The sequence below is a fragment of the Papilio xuthus genome, unplaced genomic scaffold, assembly GCF_000836235.2.
Source record: "Papilio xuthus unplaced genomic scaffold, Pxut_1.1 DF825946.1, whole genome shotgun sequence".
Lineage (NCBI taxonomy): Eukaryota > Metazoa > Arthropoda > Insecta > Lepidoptera > Papilionidae > Papilio > Papilio xuthus.
Window position 1 is genome coordinate 13,492,140 of NW_013532703.1, and position 18,454 is coordinate 13,510,593.

General features: G+C 33.1%; 1 protein-coding gene across 1 annotated transcript in view; it reads left to right on the forward strand.

Moving 5' to 3' along the window:
• The first annotated feature begins 271 nt into the window (after window positions 1-271).
• Window positions 272-18,454, forward strand: part of LOC106123901 (cytosolic carboxypeptidase 1) — a 57,698-nt gene continuing 39,515 nt past the window's right edge. Inside the window, exons 1-20 of the mRNA XM_013320315.1 lie at window positions 272-396; window positions 951-1,014; window positions 3,241-3,375; window positions 11,183-11,265; window positions 11,530-11,620; window positions 11,842-11,922; window positions 13,028-13,195; window positions 13,294-13,425; window positions 13,639-13,770; window positions 14,049-14,192; window positions 14,362-14,559; window positions 14,817-15,081; window positions 15,244-15,491; window positions 15,806-16,001; window positions 16,359-16,478; window positions 16,549-16,666; window positions 16,799-17,006; window positions 17,267-17,439; window positions 17,879-18,016; window positions 18,252-18,430. Of these exons, the coding sequence (XP_013175769.1) occupies window positions 379-396; window positions 951-1,014; window positions 3,241-3,375; window positions 11,183-11,265; window positions 11,530-11,620; window positions 11,842-11,922; window positions 13,028-13,195; window positions 13,294-13,425; window positions 13,639-13,770; window positions 14,049-14,192; window positions 14,362-14,559; window positions 14,817-15,081; window positions 15,244-15,491; window positions 15,806-16,001; window positions 16,359-16,478; window positions 16,549-16,666; window positions 16,799-17,006; window positions 17,267-17,439; window positions 17,879-18,016; window positions 18,252-18,430 (2,891 nt within the window). The 5' untranslated portion in view covers window positions 272-378. The remainder of the gene's footprint in view (window positions 397-950; window positions 1,015-3,240; window positions 3,376-11,182; window positions 11,266-11,529; window positions 11,621-11,841; window positions 11,923-13,027; window positions 13,196-13,293; window positions 13,426-13,638; window positions 13,771-14,048; window positions 14,193-14,361; window positions 14,560-14,816; window positions 15,082-15,243; window positions 15,492-15,805; window positions 16,002-16,358; window positions 16,479-16,548; window positions 16,667-16,798; window positions 17,007-17,266; window positions 17,440-17,878; window positions 18,017-18,251; window positions 18,431-18,454) is intronic.

Below are 18,454 nucleotides of genomic sequence, written 5' to 3' on the forward strand. Positions count from 1 at the left end.
GTTCATAGCATTGCACGACTATTTGGGACAGCTAAACTATTAATTATAAGAAATAGTAATCTGTATTTTGTAGTTGAAGTTCATATTATATTAATCATCGATAAACAGACCTAATATAAAAATGATTTACAACCGAATAAAATGCGAATGTAGTCAATTTTGTAGCCATAACTTCTGTGCAGGTTATTACGTTAGCCGAGTTACGACACATAAATACAGGCCATCTGGATTATTTGTGACACATTTCAAATGTCAATTTTTCGATCTGACATTTAATTTAAAGGTTATATAGTAGTTAAATTAAAAGATAGTTGTTGTCGGCAATGATATACATTTGTTTATTAAACGATTTTCTACAATAGAATAAACATAAGTGTCATGAGTGAAAAATGCCAGGTTCGCTTTGACTTAATATACTTAGAACTATACACTCACCTTGCATACGTCATTTCTAGAAAATCCTTTACACGACTTTATCATCTTAACTCTATTCCCAACATCTTAATTCTATGCTTAAAAAGGACAGTTACAAAAATATTGCAATCTTAAGGCGTTAAAAATTACTTACAAACAAAAACTGTTGTTTGTTACTTATACAGTGGCATAGATAACGTACACTTGACCATCGAAAGTTATTCGTACGTACAAGTATCAGCTGCTAAGGTTAAATAATCTAGCTTTTAAGTCTATTTTGTTGTAAAGTATATTCCAAGAAGCTTTGAATATTGTAAACAACTTCACTTGTAGCATGCGGTTTTTTTTGCTAAAGAAAACGTTACAATTTTGTAGAAATTGTGAGGTACGATGAATTTAAATTGAATGATTTTAAAAACTCTGTCATTATTTTGATATTCACGGAGTTAGTGAACATTTTATTTATTGGGTTTATTTTGTGTGGGATATTGTAATTACTAAAACTTGCGTAATATAACATTGATATACTGTTGCAGGAAGTGGATACAGAAACCGATACAATTGTAAGCAATTACGCAGCCAAGAAATCCAAAAGAAGAAGTAAGTAATACATATATTTATATCACAATTGTAACATATGGCCGATAAATATGTAAATATTGTTCTGGTATCCATCTTTTAATCCTTTTGTTTATTTAAATATCAATTTTATTTACAATTTAAACCTGTTTCGATTTGTTTACAAAACTGAACAAAGCCTTTTGTCCGCTTGATTTTCGAAGAATTTCTCGTCATAACACTGTAATGTATAACATCAAAACACAAATAAATTAAGATGTTCTTTATTTTTATGGGTTTTACAACTTTCGGTAGGTTTGAAATACACATAAATACATAACAAGCCACTGTAAATAACAATTATTTAAAATGTAAACAAACGTAATAAAACACTATTCAAAATGTTTTGTTTGGTAATTACAGAAGTCCTCGTGGTAAGGACTGACAATAAGTCTGCAATTTTATTAATAACTTTAAATATCAAAATCGTCCCTATTCTAAATGGAACCGATGAAAACAACGAATGAGTCAACAGTAGACGCGTAAAGGTTGAAAAAGTTTGTTGATGGCTCTACGAAAGATTACATCGATTTTTAGTCGAGTCCATCCACTTAATACACTTAGGATGGAATTGTTACAAAAGTAAATATAATTTTTACTCTTTTGGCTAAATTTACTTATTTAAACTTATTTAAAAGGCTTATTACATCTTTTTCTTTTTTTTTGTTTAACCTAATTCGTACCATTAATGAACATTTTAATCCATACGAATTTTTTCGAGATATTTAGTCGATATAATGCAGTTAAGCAACAATAGTCTTTAGTAATAGAGCATCGCTGCATATATTTGTTTACGCGCGTGAAAAGCGATTATTTGGCACGAGTGAGGCGTCGCGTACCGATTTTCCCCTTCAGTTTTAGTCGGGCGGCGACCGCCGCGGGGCGCTGAGCTCGCCAGTCACTGCAGTCGCGCACCGAACACCACACACTGTTTATTTACAAAGCAACCGCTTCACATTCAAACACCAGCAAAGGACCACACTAAGCATCACACGCACGTACGTCCCACGTCGTAATTTGTAGCAACCCGCCGTCTTTCATTCAACGTGTTATCCATCCAAATTCTATTATGTTTTAACCTACATTCATAAAACTAAATCTGTACTACCTAATTGTATTAAATCATAACTTTTTTGTAGTCTTTACACATATTGTAGTTTAAATTACTCCATCCTTAGTTTATATTCCTTTATTATGTCACTTTATTATTATTACATTTATAGAAATGCACCTAAATATGATATTATGTTTCAATCATATGCTTGTAACTACTTAAAATTTCGTTTTAAAACAAAAAAAAATTAAAACGAATCAATGTCAATTTAATTAAAAGTAGTCTACTGCCCGGCGTGGACATATTGCAAAGAGATAAAAAATACGTTGCTCGTTAACACTGCACTGGTTTTTAATAGATTTTATACGTCTCTCATTTTTCATTAACACTGTAATCGTCTTTATTTTAATTGAGTAAATATACGACACGATTTTCCTGTATAATATGTTATTACGAAATAATTAAATCTTGACTTTTGTAGAGTGAGTAAGTAGAATTACATTGATATAATAATTTTTTTATAGAACCTCTATCACTAACTGTAAATTTGACAAAAAGTAATCGATACTTTGTCAAACTTATTATCCAAAATTTAAATTATACTTAACAATGGAAACAATGTGCTAAGAATGGTTAAATGTTAATAAAAAAAGTGTTTTAAATCGTATTAAAAATAGTATTTAATACGAAAAAAAACAAAGATAAAAACTATTCTGTGCACTTGGTTACTAATTGCCGCAATCCGCACGTAAATTACTTGATACTATAGAAACAATAGATTTATTTACGAAGCGGCTTGCGACAAAACAACATTTATATAATACATAAAATATTTACAGCAGAATACTAATTCCGATACATTCAAATATACGTATTTATATTACTTTACTTACAATTATCACAAATAATCAAGTGACTCAAATTACTTTGTAAAGGTCTAAAGAGAGGGTGGGGTAGTTCAAAAAACTACAGAAGCGAGTTCTTTAACTACCCTTTATAAAGTTAGATTATCTTTTTTTATTCATGTTGATTTGTTTTCAAGTTGAAATAACTTGGAGAAACATGTCTTATCTTCGTAATCTGGGTCACTTTAAGTCGGGCTAAGCCAGGGCATTTTGTGGCGTGTATTGATTGCACTGAGCGTTATCTTACAGTGTACCGCATGGCGGACGACAGCTCGGCGGAGTGCCTCTTCGAGCGACTGCGAGTTTACCAGCAGCGGTCACATGATGCCACCGAAGTGGCCCGAAACATCACCGCACGCATCAACTCTCGCCTCACATCTCACGGTATGATAATCTTATTTGTTATATTTACCCAGTAGTGACCCACCCCTCTTTAACACGGGAGCTAGAACAAATGTACGCAGGTTACAAAGTTGCTAGAACTGCATCGACTTCTTCCTTTTGTAATCGCGTTAATAGTTCTAGATCTAGGTAAATAACCTATTTATATCTATACAATATACGAAGGAACAACATTGTAGTTGTTTATCATTTAGTATTATGGTTAAAAATAACGTAAAATAAAGAAAATTGATTAATTAAAATTCTTAAAGTTACTCTGGCAAATACAGGAATATATTTCTAATACAATTTGTCTGTTAAAAATCAATGTGAATTATTTACAAACAGCAAATGATAATATATTTCGCGTATCTGCGAAAGACAATAAAAACAAAAAAGCGGCACAATGCGTATAAATTACACACAATACGTTTGAAACAAATTACAAATAGCGATTGCAGTCACACGTACTATGTGTACGGGATATTAAACTCTATTAGCGAAGTTATAAGGATTAAATTATATTGGAACATTCGGTGTGTGTTTATTCATTGACTGGGACGCATGTATTCCGACATGTAAAACTAGAAAATAGATAATAAGCCATACGACCAGCAATTGTTCGCATCCATCACGCATGCCTAAGTCTAACATGTTCATGATTTTTTTTAGATATTGTTTTTAATTATTAACATTACTTTTTTTCCAACTCTTCGGAAACGAGTAAAATTAATTTTTAGATATAAAAATTAGATTTTATGAGAAAGGCCGATCTTGGGTGGAACATCCCTATTACACGCATATTTTTTATATAGACCAAAGTATGTCATAATTTTAACTATTTAACTTGTTTCTCATGTTAAATTATCGTTAATCAACATTTCCTACTCATCAATTACGATGCGGGCAGCTGCTGTATTTGAGATCAAAGATTTAGAACTAGCTAAAATAAATATTATTAATTTTGTTTATCAAACAGCCTAGTGTTGGAATAATATAAAAATAAACAACTGTAGATTTGTAAACGATTTCTTCCGTTTACTTAGTAATGTAGCGTTTCTTTTCTTCTTGTTCCTATCTTCACTTTAAAACACGAAATTCATTCTCCATTAATTCTTCATAGATTAGGATTGTTAAATTACTCTATCAGACTGCCACATTCTCATATTAAATCTAGTCTAAAGAACTCCCTTATTGACCACTTAAGGACTCTGAGTATGACAGTATATAACACATACTATAAAGTTGAATATCTTCAACGATTTTCCCACATAAATATCTGTGATGCAAATCTCGGCCTGTATATTGCGGACGCCGGGACTTATTGCATTGGACCGTTGCCCACGAGTCGTCGCTTTTGACGGGTTTCGCTCAATACAATACAAAATAATGCTAATTGTTACATGCTTGTTCCGACATTTTGTACTTTTCTGCAGCGTTTTATAAATGAAGTATGTGACAGATTTTTTAATCTGTTGAAAGATATTTGAGAGAGCTGGATTGTCAAAGACAGTAGACTTATGCAATAACATTTAGTAACCCAACTCATCATCAACCTGCCCTTATCCCTATCGAGGATCGGCACATTATGTACTTCCCCTCCATACATCTCTATCAGCCATCATATCCGAGTCTACCCCCTTCCTACGCATATCCTCTTATTTAGTAACCAAACTATTACTATAATATCAATCGTTTTAACATTTACAAAGTCCACTTATGTTTTAAAATGTAAGAGTTGTCAATAACATTGAATAAGTATTTGTATAATGTCAATAAGCCATTTATATGTGATTGATGGTCGCCTTGATTTAGTGATAAGTGAAAGAAACCAATTATTGTTATGGACGTCGTAAGTGGAATATATTGGCTCTTATGGCTTTGGACTTGTATGTACATTTGCGATCTATAGCGACATTAATTTATAAATACATTAGCTGTCGCCCGTGACTCCATCCGTGCGGGAATAAAAAATAAATAGTAGCCGATTCTCAGACCTACTTATGCGTATTAAATTTTATAAAAATCGCTCAGGTCGTTTCGGAGGGGTATGGTAACAAACAATGTGTCACGAGAATTTAATATAAAAGATATTGTATGTATAGACATAATGTAAAATATAAGCGTTTTGCTATTGTAGTGGCTTAGTGATTTTTTTTTTAATTTCCTAAAATTATGTTAAAAAAACGCAGCAAAAACAATCTTATAATGTGCATTTGAAATATGTCAATGCGATCCTTTAGATAATCCGTTTTAACATAAATAGTATAAACCATTCGAGAATCAATCCACAACCCTCAGATATATAACTACTAGACTATCATGATTTTACTGTGTATCAGTTATCAGAGCTGTCAGCCCTTGCCAGCCAATCACTGTCAGCGGGTATACTATAATCGTTGCTCGACCTTTGCTGAATTAACTTAAGTCATCAACACGCAACAATTCACATGACACCTTTAAGAATTTAAAAGGAAATAGCAGCAATTATCGACATGTTTTTGTATAAAAGTAAAAGGTAAACTTATTAAACTGTTTTTCAAGTAAGACTATTAAGTCTTAACGTAACGTATATTAATACGTTGTGATTGTTTTATTTGGAACTGTGAAAGAGCAGAATAGGGATGTGGCGGCGGTAAAATTTAATGTATGGGAAGGTGGTTTTCCCATTACGTGGTATCCATGCAATCTTAAAGTTAATAGAAAGTAAAAACATATTTTCACAACAACGCTCATATTTTAGAAAGTCCACCCATTAACAGTGGTAGATCCCGCTTCAACATCTTATCGCTATTTCAGGTGACCGCTCGCTCGTTTGCAACCTTATGATATAAAAAAAAATCTTCTATAGAATATTTCGTTTGAAATCGTTCCATGTGTATAGTCTGAATTTTCAGCACATAAAAATGAATTTGATATTTAAGACATTACAGTTATTAAGCTTTATTACATTTTTTATATTTAAATACATATCAGACATCAGTTTATGATTGACAACAGGGAAGTTCCCAAAGTACTGCGATATGTCGCTATAATTTTTTTGAATAACAGTTCTTTGTAAATAAATTTATATTTTCTTTTGATTTAGATATTAGTATGTTTTCCTTCCTTGTCAAGGAAGTAATAGTTTGCGTAAAGGAAACGTATATCGTAAACGTAATGATTATTGCCGATTTGTTTGTCATCAGACCTTGGCACAGTTACTCAACGTATTACAGTTGTGGAATTTACATTGATAGTATAATTTAAATTCTAAAATCTATCGATTTTCATCGGTTCAATGTTTTAGAACTATAAATGTACTCAATATAATATTTTAAAATGTATGTAGTAAAATATAACTTCACTACAATGTAAATATTTATAAATATAATAGCAATTTAACTTAAAAATAAAATACGACTCTGAACTTAAGTATATTCGGCACGTCAGTGAGTGTGAGTGGCTCAGGGATTAAAGCACTTGACTTGCAGTCTAAAGGTCCTGGGTTCGAATCCCGCCATGTACCAATGTGTTTTTCGATTTCCGATTTACATATGTACATCTATCCGACGTTCTTACGGTGGAAGAAAACATTGTGAAGTCAAGGAAAATATCTGAGAAGAAATTCAATGATATGTGTGAAATCAATCAACCCTTACTGGGCTAGCGTGGTTGACTATGGCCTGGTCACCTCTAACTTAGGTTAGGCTCCTAGCCCCTCAGTGGGGACGTATAGTGAGCTGATGATGATTGAGTCAGTACTATGTATAAAAATGCCGTTTGAGACGTTGTGAACACCGCACACAACAATCCAAGCTTTTATTAATCTTAATTGAAAAACTACTGCATGTTTAACTTTCGAAGCTTGCCAAATTATTGTGCGTGATAAAAGAACGTTAATGACTTTGTAGACGCGAGGAATACTTTTGCCAAGCTTTTGATTATCCATTTTTTATGCAAATGAATTATCATTCTTTTGTACACGATGATAGGAATTTTCTTTTTCATCGTTATTATGTTTTTTTCGTAACTTGTACGACTCGTGTAAATTAGTATCTTTTAATGTAGTTTGTTTTTATCATTTCATGTGTGAATATAGTATCTGTTGTGTATTTTAAATTCAATCTTATAGGTTATCTTAAATCTGTCAATTTATTTTTATTATTGCGGACCAAATTTCTCGAAAACTTAACTCTTAACATGTGACCGTAATGCTTGTTAACACCTAAAAGTCATTAATACAATACCATCATTCGAAAAATTTAGAAAATAGTTTAAAGTGTGTTTTTTTAAATCTTACGAAGTACATCAGTACTTATTTTTTTAACACTAAATGTTTTTGATACAGAGAAATCAATAGAAAGTAGAAATATTTGCCAAAGTACTCTATCATCGTCAAACTAAAATTACTTTGAACTTTAACACAAACTTTCTCAAACAAAACTTAAAACTAATAGAACATTAATCGTTGTTACAGTAACAATTTCAACAACAAACTGCCAGCACTTTATAATATAAATGATAGTATTTATGCTACTAAATTGTGGTATATCTGCAAATGAATCGCGTGATTAAAAGACATGCGATAATTTGGTGCAGTGGCCCTAAACCGTGCCTGCTACATAAGTGTCATGAATAATTTACTCCGATAATTGTATATTTGTCCCTTTTGAACTATCGAATACAGTTTAATAATATATAATATCGATCACTACACATCGTGTTTACTTGATTTTGACCCCAAATAACTACTACAATAGGATACAGATTCGATCAATCAATGTCGACCAGTTTATTGCACCTTGTAAAAGTCACCTTACAACGCCCCTCTTGAAACTGATAAGAATCGATACACCACACTAGCCTTGTTACTGTTATGGTGTTAAAACTTACTGAAATATTGCTATAGACAATTCTTATCGAAAGCATTAATTATATACTCCATGGGAACACATTGATTTTCATTTTCTATGAATTTTATCACTGCTTTTCCAAATGAAACAGTGAAAGGAAGGTTTCGCATGTACAAGACAAATTGTTATTTCAATTATGGATAACTACTGCTACACATTGTTGCTTACAATATTTTCAGAACTAGATTTCGGGAAATTTTAATTTCGTATAATTTCTCCGCTTCTGTGCATTGATAAACTATATGATTCTAAATAATTTTCGTACGACACAATGTTATTAATCATCATCAATCTCAATTAAGATCTTTGTCAAACAACATTTGTCAAGTGAACCAGTGACAGGTGCAAAAGATAATTTTAAATCATAACATTTGATTGCTTCATTAAAGCAAATGCGTAGTTGTTTATCTTGAATCCAACATTTTATTCATCTTGTTATTTCCTTCAATAAGGATGTCATCAAATCTGTATTCATCTTACCTTCCTGGTCTTAGCAAAGTAGTATATTTGCTGTTACCTAATCATTAAAATTTACAATAGCAACACACTATCCCCAGTATTGTTCATAGACTCTAGGAGTACTCAAACTATTTTGCTTTTTACAATCGTTGTTTAATCAACACTACTAATATATTTAAATATTATCGACTTGACCCAGTTATTAATGTATGTAAGATTCTCATGAAACTTTTCTAAAGCTATGATTCTAATGCAAACATCAAAGAGTTACTTTGATACGATATCGAAAGAATCAGAAATAGATTACAATAGCAAACTGCACGCGTTACTGTACAACATGCAAATTTCAATTTTAATGTTCAATGAACTACATCATCGATAACTAAAAAATGTTTTAAATAGCGCGTCTACGCCAGCCACGTGTTTATAGATTGCTTCCGGTTTATGATCGTAGCTTCGTAGCTCTAAATAGCTTAAGAAATCGTATAAATGTAATATTGATTAAAGACATTTCTTTGAAAGCGATTATGCTTTCGTACGTTCAACTGTAGATTAAAAATGCTATAAATATAATGCAAAAGTTTATGGTTCTCAAATTTTCCATAGCTGTAGAACATAATTTGGAGGAACACATAGGTTGTTGTAAATGGACAAGATCAGAGTCAAGGGCGAACACTAATAAATTATGAATTGAATAAAATTTTAGTCTTAATTAAAAGTATAATTCAGTCAAGTGAAACCAATAAAATAGTCAATATAAAACATGAACAGTTGTTTACATTCGCAAGGATCTAATTATATCACTGTATAAATCAAGAATTGCCTTGACATTGACTCGAAACAGCTGCGGACCTCTCCGTGTCTCGGCTCGTTTACCAAAATACACAGAGTTGTGTAGTTTAAATTGTAATTTCTAAATATTAAATTGTTATTATTTTTACTTCCTACTTCATATTAAATAGCGCAATAATTCAAAATAAAACAACTAAGTATAGTGTTACCTAAAAATGATTCGTTTGCCTTGAAATAAGTCCACAGTGAAAATGTAGTTTTTATCTCCGCATTCCGTTTTATGCATATTTTGTTGAGAAATATGTATTATTGAAAAAGTATGTGCTTCCCTTTCTTAATTTTGAATAGTAGACATTCGGAGGTACGGATGAAAACAGAATAGATATTAAGATTAGGAACATGGAAATGGAACAGCATTCACAACATAATTTCAAAATGTTTGTCACCGTAATCCTGTAAGAATTGTAATTTATCACCGTCAAACGGCGATTTAAGCTCTATTTTTAAATGTAATCTTGCTAGCAAGAGTTACGACTGTTCGTTGCTATGGCGTCAGCGTTTTATTCCTCCGGACTGCGTGCTGAGCCCGTGGCCGGCGGCGGGCTTGTGACGCGTGTCGTGTCGTGCGTATCCACTGGCAGTTCGCCAACGTCACGACAAACAGCCCTACGTCACTCGATATCATTGTTATCTCAGTGCCCTACCAATCTGTGTTAAACTCATGACATTTTGTACATTGGTTAGACTTTTACTGAAAGACATGTACTAAGATTTTTATCATTTTTCAATAATTAGATGGCAACCCATGTTTAGTATAATTTGTTGTAATTGATATACATTCGTAAATTACTATCATTGGATTATTAAATTTATTTGATAGCAAACAGAGCATATAATCATAACAACATGTTATGCCAAGCATCTTGTAAACATAAACAGTAGGAAATGATTAATTTTATCAATTGCGTACATAATGATGCATCCCAACAGAAGCAAATGGCATTACAGCTGTCAATCAAACTACGAGTGTCGATACAGCGGCCAAAGACACCTGCGAATTTTAATTTACTGCGCTGACATTGTGTAGATATATTTCGTTCTTTCGAATTTACTTGACACCGCGCCAATAAAAATCTCGTTAATAACGACGCACCTTTGAATTTAATAAGTGTATGCAAATTTAGCCACATAAATTGCTTGTTCATATTTATAAGTAATTTGGTTATAACCACATACTTGATAATAATTTAAGAATATTATTGAGCATAAAATCACACAATAAAGCCATCAACAACAATTATTAAAAAGTTCACATGATCGTGAGAACTTTTTAATAATTGTTCCGCGATCTCAACCCATCAATGCCAAATCACTGTGCTCTAGTTTGGTAACGGTAACTTAATTGAGTCAAGGGTAAAGTGAGTACAAGAATATTGTTTGTAATTCATTGTAAAGATCACTTGATGTCCTCAAATTAGTAGAACAAAAGTCCCGGAAGGCGTCGTCACTCAAATAAAATGTACAGGCGAGGACATCCTGTTCATTTAACACAAAGGGACAGAATATATTTTTGTTTGTGTGTTTCAACACATATTTTGTTCCGTTAAAACGTAACGCTTGTTGTCAGTGTCTGCATTTTTAAGCCGATATTTTTTTATTTACAGACAAACAAGTACGCCAAACAACACTGGAGAAACTGTGGAATAAGCAAACTGGGGCCATTCCAGTACTCACCTCCATTTTAGAAGTAAGAGACTTATTTAAGTTAACCATTTCGTTAAGGGCGTCTGTAGTTCCTCTGGTGTTGCAGACGTCCATGGGTGTCGTTAATCACCTCGGTGTTCGTGACTTTCGTTTCCCCCCTTCTCATATAAAAAAATCTTAGTAAATGAATAAAATAAATATAAATGTTATGAATAAAATAAAATATAAATAGACATGCTATGTTTGTAGAAAATGTAAAAAAATAATCCTAAAAATTCCTAGCATTAATAATGTTGTTGTCTTACAGAATACAAGAGATCCTGCAACATCTACGTACATAACGTCGATTTTAAGAGAAACGCTGTGTTTGAAGCAAGGAAAAGGAAAGAAGAATATAGGTAACCTTGTTTTGATTTTGAAAATTACCCTTAATATAACTATATGTAGCTGATAAAAAATTAGGTATTTTGTTATACATATTTCTAGTCTATTACTCTTCAGTTGCGTCCTTTATTTTAATTTATATTTTTAATTCACTACGCATAAAGGCATTTACGGTATGAGAATAGAATAGTGAACTTTTTTTATAAAATATTTAATATATTATTTGGAACGTTAGCTGCAAATGAAAATCAAGGAAACAAGAAGAAAGAAATCAAAAACAATGGCAAAGAGAATAAAGCACCGTTAAACAAGAAGGGTACGTCCACTGTTGTGGCCCCAATAATCACTTACTTTTGTGTATTCCGTTCTTAATACTGTTTCATTTGTTTTTTTTTTAAAGAATCATTGAATAACATTAATATGCACCACTTTATTTACTTACCACATTAAAATCTCATGGAGCATTGCCAATCACCTTTCTCGTCTTCGTGTGATCGACATTAGCGGCATGCCTGCAACCTGCAATTGCCTGCAACGATTGCTTAACACTGGACCAATTGAAACTTGACCTTGTTCTAGTGATGTATGTTCTCGACCGGCACAATGCAAATTAACATTCTCAAGTTGGTTATGCACATAGCATTCAAAGCTACGTAATACCACGATTTTTTGTGCTGCAATTTCTCCTAAATCACTGTGTCTTATTATGTTTACGAAATGAATTATGATCGTGTTACCGTAAAATAATTAAAAATAATAGTTGAACATGAGGTGAACCAGTTAACCCATGTTTGACCTACGTAATGGCTTTAGCTAAGGATGTGATGACATCATTACCTAAAAAGTTTCTTCTTCTTGAGGTGCCTCTCCGACTAACGAAGGTTGGCGATGAGTTCAGTTAAAAAGTTTGGGAGCATGAATTTAGCACACAACGATAAATAATGGACCATACGGTACTATCTAACCAAGGATTAAAATTTCTGGAGCATTCATTAAAAAAAACAAGCGTTGATCTTTTTCGTTTCTTTTCACTTCAAATCATGATATAGACATCATGTGATTCTATTCTGAGGACGGATTTTTATAGGACGGAAAACTTTATGGGGATAGCTTTAGGACATCCGATTAATTACAAATAAAGTGTTGCCCAAGAATAAACGATGATACCAGATTATAACTTTGGGTGTCAATTAAAAAAAACGCAGGGTCTTTTATCTACCAAATAAATAGGTTCGAATTTTGTAATACAACTAATATTTGTATCAATATTTTTATGAATGTTTATTTGTGTTAATATTTTTGGGACCGTTGATTTTCCACTTTTAAAATAACAACTAAGATGACCATACCGAAATATTATGTGTTTTGTTTTTTTATATATTTAATATGACTCATAAGTACTTCTTTTTATTGTTTTTCAGCCAACAATATCGCAAGACAGCAATGTACACAACATTTAATATCAATAAATGGGACTCAAGTTATACTCCGGACCTTGATCAATACCCAGTGCAAGCGAGATAGTAGTGTTGGTACAGAGTTAATGGTTCTGGATTTAATATGGATTATAGCTGCCATAGCACCAAGAGGTAACAAAAATTTCTTTTCTAATCATGGAAATATGAAAAAAAAACAAAATTGCGCCTTATAAAATTTAATAGCATTTTCACTAGTTATTGATTTGCAGACCCTAAATTCGCAGTGAAAGTTAGAATGATCGGCTGCGTCAGAACAATGCATCTGATATTCAAAGGACATTATACAGACAATAAGTTAATATTTCCGCTTTTGGTCATTATTAAACAACTATCGAAAAATGGTATGTATCATTAGATCCATTGATTTTTACCTACAGTTTATACTAATTAATGCATGAAGCTTTAAACTTCAATAGTTTTAGTGTAGACTATAACTTCTAATGTTATAGTAATTATCAGTACTAATAACATAAAAATACTTAAAATATATAAGAATCGTGCAGAATATTTGGCATAGTCATAGGAGGGATCTTAACCGATATATTTACTTACAGCAGTGACAACATCAATCCTGATCCGCGACGGCATCATAGCAACATACGAGCGCGTGCTGGTGACCCTTGGTTACATCCCCACAGCCCGCTTACGACTGTGTCTCGACGCCATTGATTACTTCAGCAAAAATAGTAAATTTCACATTTACTTTTACCTCTCGCAAGTACGACATAATGTCCTTCATGAAGTGTTTGACATTGACGAACTGTGCTACATTCGGTATTGTATTCTGAGGTGGCTTAAAAATCTGAATTTAATTTAGAAACGTCCCAAGTCTTCTTATATCAACACTTTTGATTTATCGAGCCGGCTGCACTATGTAGTTGGACCTACAATATAATGAAGCCTTAATAAACTTTTTAATTCTGATGAATTTATTTCGAAATAATATATTATGATGATTTAACAGAGGTGTGCTGCATGCAAATAGTGAAGACTGGTCTCAGTGGCGTTCTCCTCCGAGTATTCGACCGATGGGACCGCTACGAAGGACGGATGAGGCTCAAGATATGCGCACATATTCTGCAAACGCTCCAGCATCTTTGTAATATCAGTAAGATTATTATCGTTACTATCCTTTTGTTAAGGAGGACAAAATTATAGTTACAAAAAACACCGTTCGGAATACGCGTAGAGTACATAGAAGTCTCTTTCACAGTCTTCCCCCTATCTTCCTCTCTTTCTTTCTCGTTCTTACCATTAGTATTATCGTCTATTAACAGAGGCAGGTCGTCGAGCGCTATGCACGAAGAAGCACGTGCAAGTTCTCCACAGATTCTGCTCGCAGTGTCCGGACGAGCCAGAGTTTGACGGGCTATTAGCTCGCGTCTGCTCCGTCATCACACTGTGTCTCAAGCATCAAGCTTTGCCTGTGCCAACAGCAAGCCCAGCCTCTTTTAATCTCAACCCTATACTGAAAGGTAATTTTTCTTGTTTTTGTTTTAATTAACAGAATTTTGAACTCAATTTAGGCTATAACCATAATCCTTTAATGTCCAAAAAGAATTTTTTTATTTTATTAATTTATTAATATTCTTATTGATATGAATAAATTCGGAAAAACTACAATTAGAAAGAAAGAAAACGAATAAATTCCATTGTTATTATACAAGTAATTTGCTTGTTAATTTTAGTGATAATATTTCTTGTCACTATATATTAAAAACGTCATTTCCAGGTACCAACGCCTCATGGCCATGCCACGAAGATGACGATGAGGGCGCAAATTCTGACTCGAAAACTGTAAATTCTGACGCAGATGATGACGAACCTGACGCAGAACTCGAGGGTATAGAAGACATTCCAGACATTGACATTGACGAATCCGATCTAAAACCAGAAAAAAGTATTGATTTGGAAAAACCAAACATAAAAACCGGTGAAAGTGCCCAAAATTCACTTTGGATAAGTCCTAACGAGAGAGATACAGAAGACTTAAAGCGGTATATAAATTATTAATTACTTTGTGTTTGTACTCTTCCCATCCTCGTACTCTTTGATAAAACAGAGACAACAATATAAATTAATAAAGAGAAGTAATTATATGATTAAAGACAAAAGTTACAGCAACTACAATTCTACCACTGATCCTTTATTTATTCCAGATACTACATTTATTTCAAAGAATTCGGTTCATATAATAGACAACTAAAACTAGTAAGGAGTCGCACTAGTTCTAGGGGTTCGATATTAGAAGAATTACTAAACACGTCGTGCGGTAGCAAAAATATACCATCTTCTATGAGTCTCTCGCTGTGTTCCATGTTGAGTAACACAGACTACGAACGCGTTTCGGATGCTGGACACACATCACCATTATATCTTTGTTGTAATAAGATTCAAGAAACTAGTTGTAAGTACTTATTATATTAAAAGTATTTTTAAATACTTTTATGAGCTTCTTCTCTGCATTAAATTTTACCTTAAAAAGGGATGCTTCCTCTATTTATACAAGTATTAGCACTAGCTGTAGCCCGCGACTGTGTCCGTGCGGAAATAACTAAAAAACTTAATTGGTAGACTGTGTTCTTACACACTATGTGCGAAATCTATGCCAATTTTCAACAAGGTTCTTTAATCCGTTCTAGATAAAATTATAGAAGGTATATCTGTTCCTACGAACTTTAACAGTTATGATATTAGTCAGATTATTGGTTTTCATTTCAGCCCTGACGTCTTGCACATCTCTGAAAATTCACAAAGAAGTATCAAAATACAGTATATTTCAAACAGTTTATTCAATAATCGCATCAAAAGTACGCAGTGTGATACCATTTGTTAAAGTTGCGTACCCGGACATGACTGGTGGTCAAAGTCTTAATCATCCGGAACCGCTTAATAAAATGGAAAGAGCTGCTTGCCGGTAAACAAATTTTATTAATGTAAATTTCTCATAATAATACTACATCTGAGAATGGCATTAACGAATTAACAAAACACAATATATAGAATAGAATATTTATTTATTGCCACAAACAACCAAAAAAATTAAATAAATTAAGGATGTGGCAAAAAGGTGGCCAGCTCAGCTGGTGCAGGGAGGGCTTGACCATTCCTGCGCTGGTTTTCAGCTGGCCCCTTTGTTCTCACAATATTTACACAACACGAGGTAGGGTAACAAAAAATAAAAACAGATAAAACGACAATTAAACGTTAAAGAATTTTGATTGATTTCTAAATACGAAATAACAATTTTAACTATAAAAATATATTTCCCCAGAACAAAATTATTATCTTGTGTGGATAAAGCTATCAATCCTGAATCATACTTGAACGAAGTGGTTTACGATTTAGATCAATTATGTAATGCTGCTGCAACAGAAAATACTACACAGAAAAGGTAAGAAATCGTTCTTTATATCTTTTTGTTATTTTATTGGCGTATTGATAATTATTTGTACAAATTTCAGTACAGATACCCTATTGACGAATACAGATGAACAAGAAATATCAAAAGCTAACACATTTCCTGCGCGTTTGAGTTTCGAATCGAGATTCGAATCGGGGAATTTAAGGAAAGCTATTCAGGTATAGTTAATTCCAAACTATATAAGTCTCGCTATATTACGTGACATCGCGTTTATTTGTTTAAATATAGTGCAGTAGTAAATAAAATTTGTAGTTTTCTCAATTGAAATTTATAACAAATTATATCATCAGGTAGGCCCACGAGAATACGAATTAATTCTGATGCCAGATGTGAATTCAAATAAAAGACACCAATGGTTTTATTTCGAAGTCCGCAACATGCAGCAAGGGCGGCCGTACATATTTAATATCGTGAACTGTGAGAAATCTGACAGCCAGTTCAATTTCGGTATGAAGCCAGTTTTGTATTCTGTCAAAGAAGCGGTTGCAGGAAAACCAGGTACTGTTCTTATGATCCCTAGTAATTGATTACATTATAATATCTTCATGCATTCGTATTTTATATGCGATATAAAATAGTAAAAAACCAAACATTTGGTATTCTTAATTAAAATTAGTATTTCAAATAGGGCTATTGCAACTGCTAGTTGTGAAAAGAGATTTCTTTTTTATCCGTCTTGTATCCATCTCCAACAGCTGGTCTCCTTCCTTAACAACGAATATACTTAACTTTAACTGTACATTTAACATTGTTTTTAGGTTGGGTGCGCGCGGGCTCTGAGATCTGTTACTACCGCAACAGTTACCACTACGCGAACCAGAAGAGCCACAACAAATGCTACCTCACCGTCACATTCAACATTGACTTCCCGCACACCAACGATGTCTGCTACATCGCTTACCACTTCCCATTCACATACTCTATGTTAATGGTATACTTATACATTCTTTACTAATCGTAGGTTTTTGAGACCAAATTTCCTGTATAAGTCATATTGTTATATATGTTCCATCAAAGATAATGAGGAGGATGACGATATGTTTTTTATAAGAATTTTGGTTTCAGAAACCAACGATTATCTTTTTTATGGCTTATCGTATGTATCTAATGCTTTGATTGCCGAGGTTCAAAAATTAAATATTCCACAGTTTATATTATTTGCGTATAATTTGACTTCCTCCACATTTTTGCATTAAATATTAATATAATATAATGCATAAAGTAATAATAAGATAATTCCTTTTATTAAAGACGTTACTTAATTTAAAGTCTCGTATGAAACATCCATAAACAATGCGTATGGTTTTTTTTTCAAGTTTAATATTAATAATTAGTGTACAGAGGTAGTAAGGGAATATAAATATTTCCAGACTCGTATCTTCCAGTGGAGTTTACAACTGCCTATTGGTGCGTATCTGAGAGCGGAACCTCTTTGTTACTCACTCAACAACAACGAAATTCCACTGCTGACAATCACAGCAGACGACTGCACTGCTAACCCTATTGTGGTACGTACTTGAATGCGTTTTATCATTTCATATGGTGAACAATTTACCTTTCAATAGTCAGATATTTATAATATTTTATCGTGGATCAATTAATTATATCCGACTTTCGCTCAATTCACCTTTTTTCTCTCTTTCCCTATCTCAATTTTTACATTTAAATAATGTTACATTCAAGTGAACCACCAGTTTTCCTTTTCCCTATAAGCATGGTATCTCTTTTTGTCTCTATGTGAAGGACCGAGAGATAATATTCCTGACGGCGCGCGTGCACCCAGGCGAGAGCAACGCATCGTGGGTGATGGATGGTACGCTGCGCTGCTTGCTGGGCGACACGCCGCCCGCCGCCGCACTCCGCGCTAAGTACGTCTTCAAGATTGTCCCCATGCTCAACGTTGAAGGTGTGATTAATGGCTGGTGAGTCTTTTACTGTATTTATTG